The sequence below is a fragment of the Thermobia domestica genome, chromosome 3 (assembly GCF_964235325.1).
Source record: "Thermobia domestica chromosome 3, izTheDome1.hap1.1, whole genome shotgun sequence".
Lineage (NCBI taxonomy): Eukaryota > Metazoa > Arthropoda > Insecta > Zygentoma > Lepismatidae > Thermobia > Thermobia domestica.
The window spans coordinates 135,981,663-135,994,360 of record NC_137456.1 but is presented as its reverse complement, the minus strand read 5'-3'; the positions used below and the strand labels follow the sequence as shown (position 1 = coordinate 135,994,360).

General features: G+C 33.2%; 1 protein-coding gene across 1 annotated transcript in view; it reads right to left on the bottom strand.

Annotated features, from left to right (window-relative positions):
- The window catches only part of LOC145681514 (uncharacterized), an 80,970-nt gene that overhangs the window by 7,660 nt on the left and 60,612 nt on the right, over positions 1-12,698 (bottom strand). Inside the window, exons 5-6 of the mRNA XM_081753160.1 lie at positions 9,369-9,503; positions 7,397-7,525 (exon numbers count right to left, since the gene is read on the bottom strand). Coding sequence (XP_081609286.1) covers positions 7,397-7,525; positions 9,369-9,503 — 264 coding nt within the window. The remainder of the gene's footprint in view (positions 1-7,396; positions 7,526-9,368; positions 9,504-12,698) is intronic.

The window sequence follows — 12,698 nt, the reverse complement described above, 5'->3', positions numbered from 1 at the left end:
TTTAGCAGCAAATTCGCTACAATTTTTCTATTCGTATATGAATATATCATGTATATGAATAATTATTAATTTGGAATAACGTTTAAAAGTATAAACAATATTCATTCAAATGTTGAAGGACATAAAAATGGACTCTTCAGAAGTAAAAATTTCATTTCTTTGATTTGAGTTTAGTAGCTCGTTCAACAGCGAAAATATACAAGAAATAGATCTACAGCTAAATGTAGGATCTGAACCACATGAACTTCCACCTTGAGTCGAACTCTGGTCTTCTGTATCAAAATCGCGTACACTAATCAAATGAAAACACATTAAACCCTTAAGAACCGACATTATCATTTTTACTGACTTCAGAAAATATAGTATGTTCTCAATTTGACCCGTTTATAAATATGACTATCTTGATACATTCTTGAAGAATTTTAAACTAATTGACAAAAAAAAAAAAAAAAAAAAACGCTGAAAGTTTCCACGATGCAAATATCAGCAAAGTGACATTGTTTGATATATCCTGGAATATAATCAGGTTAACATGATTAAAATCCAACATAAAGTTGTATTTTTTAAGTAGCACTACGACATGTTATTCCACATTTCTAATCTACGTATTAAATGAAAACTTACAAAAACACATTTAGTATTCAGTGTTGCAAACTAAAGACGCTACAGCATATCAAACAATACTTTGGTCAGCTGTAATAACGCAAGTGAAACGGACAGAGTGGTGGACATTCGAAGTACTTTAGTAACCCATACTATTATCATGATACGATGGATTTCGAATGAATAGGGGAAGCAGTGAACACATCTCCCTTATTCACGAAGAATGGGCTGCTCTCTTGCAACATCATCAGTGCTACAAAGAATCTCTAATAAACTTCTGGAAAAAGCGTGTTAAACCAAGATTTCGATAGTTACTAAACAATATTGTCGAAATATAAATGCTGCATATTTGTGCTCAATACTAATATTACACCAGTCTCTTTACGAGACTACATGAAAGAACACGTTCAAGGTGGCCATTTGCAACATCAAATTCAAGAAATCAAAATCTACTTATTAACCATCATTCAAGTTTTCACAACCTGCAGTAAAACAAATCAACATAACGACTTAAAAACTCCAGAAATTGTATAAATAAAAAATAATACGGGGATAGCAGAAATCCATCTCCCAGCTTAAAGATTCCGAAAGTCAAATGTGTGTAGGTGAGGAAGTAATACATCGTGTCACAAATTATTATAAACAACCACATTCCAATACTATTTCTTCATCCAACAGTCCTGAAATTCTAAACCATTTTCCAACAATGCTACAGGCATAATATCAAGAATACCTATGAAATCAATTTACAGTTGAAGAGGTTGAATCAACCATCGTTTCCAGATGACAACAAAAATCTACGGGGAATGATTCCCTGCCTTTAAAACTCTATATCACTTTTATTGATTTATTAGCACCTTGTTTACATTCATTTTCAACGAGTACTGGCGGAATCTTGTTCTAGATCAATCACTCCGCACTGGTGTTATAGTTTGAGTACCTAAACATTCTCGCACTTATAGTGTTAATGATTTAAGGATATTTCGTTCCCGTGTACGGATTTTGAAATGTTAAGCATTGTCAAGTAGACCCTATTTAGTGGCAAACTGCTAATTTCCCATCACTAGGGTATTGGCATAAACATTCCGATCTATAAGACCTTATCAAATCTGAGATTTAATTCCTTACCACGAATCCAGTGCTTCATCATCCATTATTCTTTTAGCTACAAACTACTCTAAAACCTTTGATGGGATTAACCATCAATATCTATTCAAAGTCCTTGAGAAATATGGGTTTGACTCACCATTAATTTCTCTTGTATGAGGAATTTATACTCACATATTCAAGAAATTAAAGTTAGTGGTAGCTGAAGTAACCCAATAAACATCAATAAGGTATTTGAAAAGCGATCCAATGTTAAGTCTATTATTCAGTTGTTACTGTTTCTACTTATATATGTATGTGTCCAGAGTTTAATTCCCGATGTATCTGTCTGAATACCAAAATAATTGTACAATTATATCTGGACGACTCACATTATTCTTTGCAAAATCCTGCAGACATGAATTATTAACAACGTTTGTAAGCCTTGTATCAGCAGACTTCTAGGACGCAATTAAATCTTAGCAACACAAAAATATTGTGTGTTCATCAGGAATAGACTTTCGTATCGTAGTTACTATGACGTAATACAGTCTGTCAAAATACTTGGCATATGGTGGTTTAATATCAACATAATCATATAGTGTTTTTTTTAAATCTTATAAGTAATAAAATCAGCACTCTTCTTAAAATACATAGAAAGAGAAACATGGACTTTCTTAGTGGAAATTTATTTCTCAAGGAGTCGACATTCAGCATATTATGCTACATAGCACAGATCCTATCAATGACAATTCAAATAAGTAACCACTTAACTAGTGAATTGTTGTTTTTCTTATGGCATTGGTAGGATCTGTGCTATGTAGCATAATATTCTGAATGCTGACTCCTTGAGAAATAAATTCCACTAAGAAAGTCCATGTTTCTCTTTCTATATGTTTTAAGAGTGCTGATTTTATTACTTATAAGATAAAAAGGTCAAGTCTATTAAAAATATTACGCGTGGACTTTCAATAATGTTTCAACTCTTTAGACCTCAAGGCGTCAATACACGTGTCTCCGTGGGGGAGAAAATATCCTCACTTACGTGATGTTGAACTGGATATGGTATACATCTTGCTCGCAAAAGACCCGATTGAAACTGGCTCGATCAACTACCTTAATTGATTATATGTTCGCTTGTAAATTACAACTCCACCTAGTATCCTTATATCACACAAAAATTGGAATTGGAATGTTGTATGAAAAAAAAAAAAATGTTTCCTTTCTCAATCCCAGACAAGTACAACCTGGTGCTTCACAGTCAATAATGTTTACGAAACATTAGAAAACCTTTCCAATATGGGTACTGTAGCCAGTAATATATATGCACCTACTGCAACAATATAGATACTCTAGCTCATAAGTTTCGTACCTGTGAAATGTGTAAAACACCTGGACATTTTTTTTTTTTTTTTTGTATTTTAATCTTTAAAATTTGTCGTCTTTCACCTTACAGTATAATTGTTACAAATATCATTTTGGTGGCCTTATTAATTACTTTCCTATATCTAAATATTGAGCCGTTATCTGGCTCATTGTGCAGATTATCGTGTTTCTTTTACATACAAGCAGGCCTTATGACCTACAACAATGTCTGAAATATCAGGTTACTTTCCTGTAATATATAAATAGATACAGATGATCAGAGCCGTAGCTAAGGGGGGGCCAGCGGGGCGCCCGCCCCGGGCGCTGATGCAAGGGGGCGCCGAACGAGCAAGGAGAAAGAAAAAGTGGTGTTGGACATGAGTAAAAGCCGAGTCGCCCCCAGAGAGTATTGGCGCCCTATTCGATCAATATTGTTGTCGGTTATCAATGAAATACTTAGATTTCTTAAAAATTTTCTTGCACGCTTCGCTCGCAATCCACTGCCGAGTAATGACTTATAGTGTGCGCAGGAGCATTTTCAAAATCAGAAACGAGCGAAGTCGTGTTCGGTGTTTTGACAGTAATGAGTTTGCTTAGTTTAAAACGTTTTTCTACCCAATCGGATTAATCTCAATGCACAGTGGGGCCAAAGCACTGAATTCTTGGCAAAAATAAGAATTCGCAATATGAAGCAGAAAATTGAAAGAAAACCAATTATTTCGGTATGTGCAGTGGCTACAATAATGTTATTTCGACATTATTTCATCAAAAACAGAGTTTTACATCATAAAAGGAAATATTCCTTATATTCACTCCTAAATTATATAACAGATTATATGATTGGCATAAACAAACGCATGGGTAATATGCTTTGATTTGGCAATTCACGATTGGCTTACATTCTTACGCATGAAAGGAAAAAGTGTACTTATTCATTTACAACTGAAGAGTAATAAAATTGAAGAGAAGTTCTTGCTTCTCAAAATTATTTCAAAGTTGTGGAGGATTCGTTATGACAATGAAGATGCAAGGGCGCTTCAATACATAAAAATTATCTCATCGCAAGTTCTCGATATAAATATATTATCAGATATATTAAACATATGCCGCCTTATGCAGAGTCGTTTTCACGTATGATTAGCGTCATACTAAAAGCCTGACTACTGCAGGAAACATATGTTAATCGAACTCTTGAGTATGGTACTAATCCAACGTCAGAACGACTCTGAATAAGGCCCATTATGATTTTCAAGTATCAATAACCTGTTCAAGTTGTTTCATATATTGCATCGTGTATTACGTGAGCTCATTTCAGAGCTTGATCGGAACACTCTTAGCTGGAGCAAGCGGAAGTTCATTACAGTTGATTGCAATGTCACTTCTGTGCACGCATCACAAAAAACACAATAGTGAATTGATCAACATCATTTTTAATATGGTTCTACCTTATAGGCCATAGATGGTTTAGCATTGGTGTTTCAAAATGTCGCCACCATTAATCAAATACGTTTGACTAGAGTTTAGTTCTGTTAGTGAATGCCAGAGAAGTATGGCTAGATGTTAGAAACAAGATGGGTTCTGGGGGCGAAGCCCCCAACGAGATCTGGGTTCAAAATTCCAGAATCGACCTATATTCAACTTTGTCACTGCGTGCATGGGGATCACACGTCTAATAACCTAACACTTGCTCTCACATTCATTCCAGCTCAATTCAAAAGCAGCATTGCATCCAGAATGCGGTTTTCCTTAAACATTTTCATGCGCTATATTTCTCAAAAGTGCAAATATGTGCAGGTTTTCTCTTTGCATACAGTAAGAACAATGTTTCCGCTACGACATATTAAAAAATTACAGACATATTATGCCATATTTTCTACTAAAATGCCACTCTATCGCTTGACCATAGTTATATGCTTTCAGTACCACAACATTTTCCAAATATGATATTAAGTAGGGGATTATCATAGGGATATGATAAATATTAGCATCATTTCAAATATGATTATTGAGTACACATCACATCTACATTCTAAATATACAAAATGATACATACATGTTGACCGTGCCACCATGTTTACCAGCCACTAGGGATGCGCACGAGACAAGATTTGTGGCTTTCTCGACTCGAAAAAGTCCCGTAAAAGCGATGTCTCGACTCGAAAAATGTATATTTCTCTATTGGAAGAGTCGTGTCTCGACTCGAATTTTGCCAGGAAAATCCTGTCTCGACTCGTCTCGTGCGCATCCCTACCAGCCACTGAATATCTACACGCAATGTAGGAATAGTTGCATTCAAAGTCAATTTCCTATCTTCTGTCACTAAGCAGTGCCTCTCCGGCTTCGGCGGATAACGAAATTTACGCGTCCCATGAGTTCATTGTAAACTGCTATAACTTCTTTTCCTGTACACTATCTTATGCGTACACTATTAAGGTTTCATTATAACAAATTATGTCGAGTCAATCTTTTACTTCATTTTTCGAGTTTTTGCTAAGAATTGCCTGAGAGATCTTAAGTTGACAAAACGAGAGCACCACACAATATGACGTCACGCCTGGCCCCATTGTGTGACGGTGAGAATGAAGGTATGAAAGTGAGAAGAGTGAAGAGACACATTCAAGCTGCTGTTTGTGCGGGAATGTTAAAAATAAAGGTAAACGAGGGGAACAATAATATTTTCGAACTTCAAACAGTTGTAGGATAGGGGCTTAAGGGGTCAGAAATTAGCACAACGAAGTTCGACTTTTTCAGACACTTATCACTACCAATGATTTATTTTTAAGTTCCATTGACATATCAAATGCTTCCAATTTGGAGGAATTTATTTGGGTTATTTTTCATCAACTTTTTGTATCGCCAACATATTATTTTCTGCATACTGCGTGCTAAGCGAAAAAGCCTTAACTCCATTTCACATACTTTAGAGAAAATAAGCAAATCGTGTTTTGGCTTAGGCTGTACGTTCAAATTTGTTGTATTTCAGTAAAACTTTATTAAATATATATTCACGATCTAAAATTTGTGTGGTAATACAGTTAAATATATTTGCTTATGAATTGCCCCTTAAGGTATTTTTGCTTACTTTCAGTTACAGTTTTGAACATAAGGTAAGCACTCATGACGTTATTACCCCCTACCTATTGGTCAAATCACGTCAATTTCACTTTAGATAGATGCAGAATTGTACTACGAACATTCCCATACCAATATCTCGATTTTCGAAAAATGTGGAGCTAAGGTCTTTTCGCTTAGGACGGCAGCATACGTGTCTAGTTGTGTGATGTTTTTATCTATCTACATACATACAAAACATAAGTACACACATTCTTTATATATGTACGTGTTAGAGTACTTTAATATGTTAATTAATAATAAGTACCGGTACCTTAAATTCGGAACTTTCATTCATTAAGAAATTAAGTAATTACTATAATTTCAGACATTTAGTAGCCAAAGTATATTTTGGATTTTAAGTACAAACATTGAACATATTCTTCAGCTCCATCGATCAATATTTAAAAATTCATAAAGAAGGCTCCTTCTGAATTTCCATTACATTTCACAAAATATATTTTACAGTTAAAAGATCGAAATTAAAATGCTATTGATGTGGTCACATACAGAATAAAATTAAAAAGTTTACAATTATTACTGTCACCCATTTCGAACAATTTAAAAGCACATAGTTTTTAATGTATTGAAATTTCATTTCTTATCGATAGTATGAAACGTTGTAAATAGTAGTAACTTTCCATAAATGTTCTCCCAGTGAATTTGTAGACAACCAAAGGTAATTTTGTCAAGTTTAACAAAAAGCCCAAAATAAGACTCTTGAAAACAGCTCTTATTTGAAAAAGGATACATAATGATCGTTTTTGGTTTTTGCAATGGCAATACCTTTCCAAGAAGATTAATAAAAATTCAGCGTATCATAACAACAAAAACTGCTTTTCTTTTTATATATATATATATATATATATATATATATATATATATATATATATATATATATATATATATATAATTATTAATGAGTGTAGGGGGCGCCGAATTCTACTTCGCCCCGGGCGCCGAAATCTCTAGCTACGGCTCTGCAGATGATAGAGATATCTATATCTATCTATCTATCTATCTATCTATATATATATATATATATATATATATATATATATATATATATATATATATATATATATATATATCATTATGTTCGACAATGAGATACAGCTTGAAACATCAGTACACTTTTATCATTAAAGAATTAATTCTTCACCCTTCTAGGTATCTCAGTTAATGAAGATAATTTATTATATATAATTAAAGCTAAGAAAGGAAGCTTTACCTTCCAAAGATTCGTCTGCAACGTCCTGTACCATCATCTCTGTATCCTGGACGACAGGGAGCTCGGATAAAATTTCTTCCTTGTCTGTTTGTATTGGTCTCCTCTGTTTCTGTAATATTCTTTATATTCCTAAAAATAAATAAGTAAATTTAGTAGCATTACACGCTTTATGTTATTACTAACTACTGAACATTTAAGGATGTATTTTACAAAAGAATCACATTCATTGTTACTACCAAAACAAACCATGTATTATTCTTGCAGACCTGTGTCCGTAAATTATTCCATTGCTAAATGGCTTGTAAAATTTTACGGTTTAATTTAATGGCTCAATACTGTCAAATTTAACTGTCGATTCTAGAATAGTTGTTTGGAAATTTATAGCTGAAGTCTACAATATATCATAGAATGGAAAAGAAAATTGGCATTATCGAAGCATTAAATTGACCCTCACACAAAATCAAACACTCATTAAATGTTCATATATCCGGCACATTCCCTGTATATTTAGGACGAAACATGGATGTCCAAAATATGAATGTCCTAATACATGTATTCAATGAATGTTTAGTACGTCAATGTCGAAAGAACAAAGAATGACATTAGACATCCTTGCGTTGTATTAGACCAGAGCTAACTTTTTAACGTATCAGTGTAATTATTTTTACTGTATTTCAAAAAATGAATACAGAAAATATGCTAAATCACTACAGTAATTGATAGTGTATGCATACTAACCCTTGAGTAGCACGGTATCAGGTTCAGTTTAGTCATAACTTATTTCTGTTAACTTTCAGGATAGGAAATAATTCATTACATTGTATTTGGAAAATAAATAAAAACTCCTGTTCGCGTGCTAATATACTCTCTTCGAAGATCTTTACAAATATCTGTTTGAACATCTAACAATCATTAGATAATATTGACCCCGATGCTTGTTGCTCCGATTTCATTTCATTAATCCAAATTTCAATAATCAACATACAATAAATGTTAATGGTAAGAACAATTCTATATACATTATACAGTGTATAAAATCTATATATAGTAGTTATATAAATAATATTAAAAAAAAAGCGAATATGAGTCTGTCTGGAGCAGCACGCAATAACTACTGAACAAATTGAAATGATACACGGCATGATTATCAACCTTAGCGTCTGCAAAGTTCATATTATATTAAAATTGATTAAAATATATATATTCAAAGGGGGTGAGAGGGTCATGATTTATGTGAAAAATAGAGTAGCTCACGAGCTCGTCATGTTAGGAAAATGAAACTTGATGTACCTATATAAACTCCTTATTAAAAATAAACAGGCCCATGCCCCAGTGTTTCTGAAACTTTTCAACTTAAAGGAGGTAAGGGTGCATCCATCTACATAAAATGTATGTACGTACGTGTGTATTCTACAGCAATACTTCGTAATACCCGGAGCAATTTTAATCAAACGATACCCATATAATTTAGAATCTGCAGAAATACTATGCAGGTAAGATACACAAATCACTATCAGGGGGGTGGAAAGGGAAACATAGGCAAAAATAATCAATAACGACCGATATTAGTGTAGAATCCTGCTTTCGAGATCACTGAGTTGACTGATGACACTTCCGATTACATTTAAGCCCAAATTTAGGCAAAATATTCCTAGGGACTGGAAAAGTAGCACGTTTAAAAATAATCGAAAACGACCGGTATTAGTATCGAATCCACAGTTTTTGGGGTCACTAATTTGATTGGTGACACTCTAGATGATATTTAAGCCCAAATTTAGGCAAGACACCATTAGTGTCCCTAGGGGTGAGAAAAGAAATACATGTAAAAATGATCGAAAACAATCTGTGTTATTGTAGAATCCATAGTTTCTGCTGAGATGATTAATAACATAATCAATGCCATTTAATCTCAAGTTTAGGCAATGAGTTTATAAATAAGGAGTTTATTTTTTATATTGTAATTTATCCTTACCGGGATTTTCCAAAGAAGAAATTATACACATTCCTGATTAAACTCTTTTCGGAATCTTCATTATCAGGGAACATGGTTCGGCTCTGTTGGTTAGTAATATTATGGTTCGCTGTCTCCTCATCAATGTTCGCCATTCTGAAAAATAATTCATACAGTAACAGTACTATATAACTATACTATTTCTTATTTTACAGCAAAGTTGGGAATCTGTATAGTTTATAAATTTCGTGTTTTACAAAATAAATTGCTATTCTATGAGAACTCAATTAAAAGAATAAAATTTAAAATGTATATTCGGGCTAAAATATTCTTGATTTCAATAAATATGTTTCTCGGGTCTATACACTGTTAAAAATACTTTCTTAAATTTGAGAAAAAGTTCCTTATCTGTGCACTGAGACAATATTTTCTTAGAAATGAGATTTAGCAATTCTCATTCAGAAGGAAAGTGACAGTATACTTTCTCGTTTCACTTTATACAACCTCATCTACTTTTCTTTATTTCTCATTAATTAAAGTTTCAAACTCTTGTTTCTAAGAAAAGATATTCTTAGTGCACAGATAAGAAACGGTTTCTCAGATTTAAGAAAGTATTTTTAACAGTGTAGGTTTTAAAGATTCTATTTTAAAATTGTACATATGTCTAGATACCCAAGATATATATGTCTAGATGTCTAGATACGTTTTTTGACTTCGAGTTCGAATCCAAGAGTAGAATAAAGATTTTGCGTCATTGACATGTCAGAGAGAAAGAAAGTTATCAAGTAAATATTTAAGATAGGTTGGATTCCTGGGTATTAACGAAGTAGGTCAAGTTTATACTTTCACTGTTTCTGGGGACTTGGAAATAAAACCATAATAAAGATTTTGTATAAAAGATGGGCGCAGGTAAAGAAGAAAAGGGTTGATAGGGTAGAAAAGAATTTAGTAAGGTCAGACGTTTCCTGCCAGATGAATGTTGTTGCTGTACCTTCGTAATGATGCAAGCCAAGCTCGTCTCCATTCCTTGGCTAGTGTTAACGTAGACTCTCTCTATCCGTTGACTAATTAATTCTCTCCAGAACTGTAATCTTCTGGGTATTGTTTATCAATTTTGCTATACACGTATGACCCTCCTATCCGGGACGATACTTACAACATATATTTACAGGTCACACATAACTTTGTGATTTTCTTCCTGGTTGATATGACGCTTCCTATTTGACGTGACGTCATTCTTTGACATCTTAGTTACTTCCTTGATAATGTTCAAGACTGCAGCGTTATGTCTTTTCCTTCTGTTAGAAAGAACCTTGAAGTCTTCAAGTTCCGCTTGTAGATGAAATTTCCCTCAGTTTGACGGCTTCAAAAGAGTGCATAGTTGACAGAGGACATAAACAAACCTTCCCGTTATTTTCCTCATACAATGACGTATGTTGACTCTAATTTTCCGAATATTATGTTTTTCCATGCCAGTCAGCTGAATTCGGTAGTAATGACTTGCGATCGACGAGGAAAAGACGCTGACAATTAAACAAAACTAGAGACCGAAATGCTTGTTATGAACATAAACATGAACGAATAGAGATTGAAGAAGAGAAAAATCCGATTAAATGGAGAAGATCATCCGCTAAGTCCGAAAAAAATATAGCTATGTCACACTTATTTGAAAAAGAAGTAAATAAAAATAGTCATTTACATCATATAATATGTGTAATACATCACATGTATAACATAGACAACTATTCTCCTTCAATACACTTACACAACTGTATAATATATAGTTCTATATTGAAGAAGTATTACTAAATTGTTTCAAAGGAAAAATGTATAGTTGTAAAAAATAGCATATGTTATGTACAGATTATACACAAATCACGATGTTTTCTTTGGACGAAGGCTCTACATATCAATTAATATGAGCAAGGGCGCCCATCAAGGGGCAAGGTGGGGCGCTTGCCCCCCATAAGAGGAAATTGTATTTAGGAATATCGAAAACCCAATAGAATTTTTACATTAGTTACAGCAAGATTTGAAACTATATTTGAAACGTCGTTTATACTCGCTCCCTGTTGGAAACCATAACATGGGCACCCTTGAATATGAGTGTTAGGAAAATGAAATCTCATCAAGAAAAGGAAGGGTCACAGCAATGTATGTTTTTATGCTACATTTCTAAACAAACCTCCTTACCCAAAGACTAGACTTTTTCGAGAAGTAGTAAAATCTCTACAAACGCCAATTTTCTTACAACTGACAAAAATAGTAAATTGACTAATGTATATTCTTTTCTAAACTCATTAAGTATAAGAGTTTAAAGAGCAGAACATAAAATCAGTAATTCTATAAAATTAATAGCGAAGAATCTTAATAGGAAGAAGATTCACATCCCAAAAGATGTCTCAAAAGCTTAAAACTTGCTACTAAGCAAAGTTCCATTACTTTCTAGCAGAGTAAGCTGAATCTGCTGAGTCTAACAGAATAAGAGCTTGAATGAAGCTTATTGGTTGTGCATATGAATAGCCTTCCCTTTAGAACGGAGGCGAGAAGAGTAGGCAAAAATAAAGGAAGTTATCTCCACCATCGATTAATAGTTACAGTAATTGTAAGAAGTGTAAGATATTTACCATATTGTTTCATTGCATATATGATGTCATATCCGAAGTTCTTATCGAACAAATAAATTTGATTTTACCAGTATGAATTCTTCATTGAATTATTAGGTTTCACAATGAATAAGGGGTTCTGAACAACGAAATAAAGAAATGGTCTAAAAGTATTATTGCTGTAAATTATTCTCAGTATTTCAATGAGCTTGGCCGCTATAGAAATTCAATGAATATAAGATATTAAGAATAATTAAAACTTATCTCCTTAATTAAGTTATTATTATAGATTGTTCAAACTTGTTATTTTTCTGGGAAAATATATTTCTTTGAAGTTTAATGTTCTTTAAAATTGTACTTAAAGTATGTCAATAGTGGACTTAAGTTCAACATTGAAATCGAACCCAAAGAAAGCACGTGAACTATTAATAGGAGTAAAAAGCTTAGTGATACATCTTTTTGAAGCAATGAAAAACGAAAACTTACTATTTACATAACTTTTTCTGTAGGAAAACATTGAATAATCCCACAACCAGAGATACCGCCTAATAATAGAATAGAATGCACCTTCTCAATGATATTTCATATAGTTACATTATTTTCCTTTCTGTATGTCTGTAGAGATTTTCTTGACTGTGAGTGTTGGAACGAGGCCATTGTTGTTATAAACAGTGGCACAAGGTACTATACCCATTTTTGAATGAACATTACACAGATAATTATACACCAAAATTTGGTTTGAATA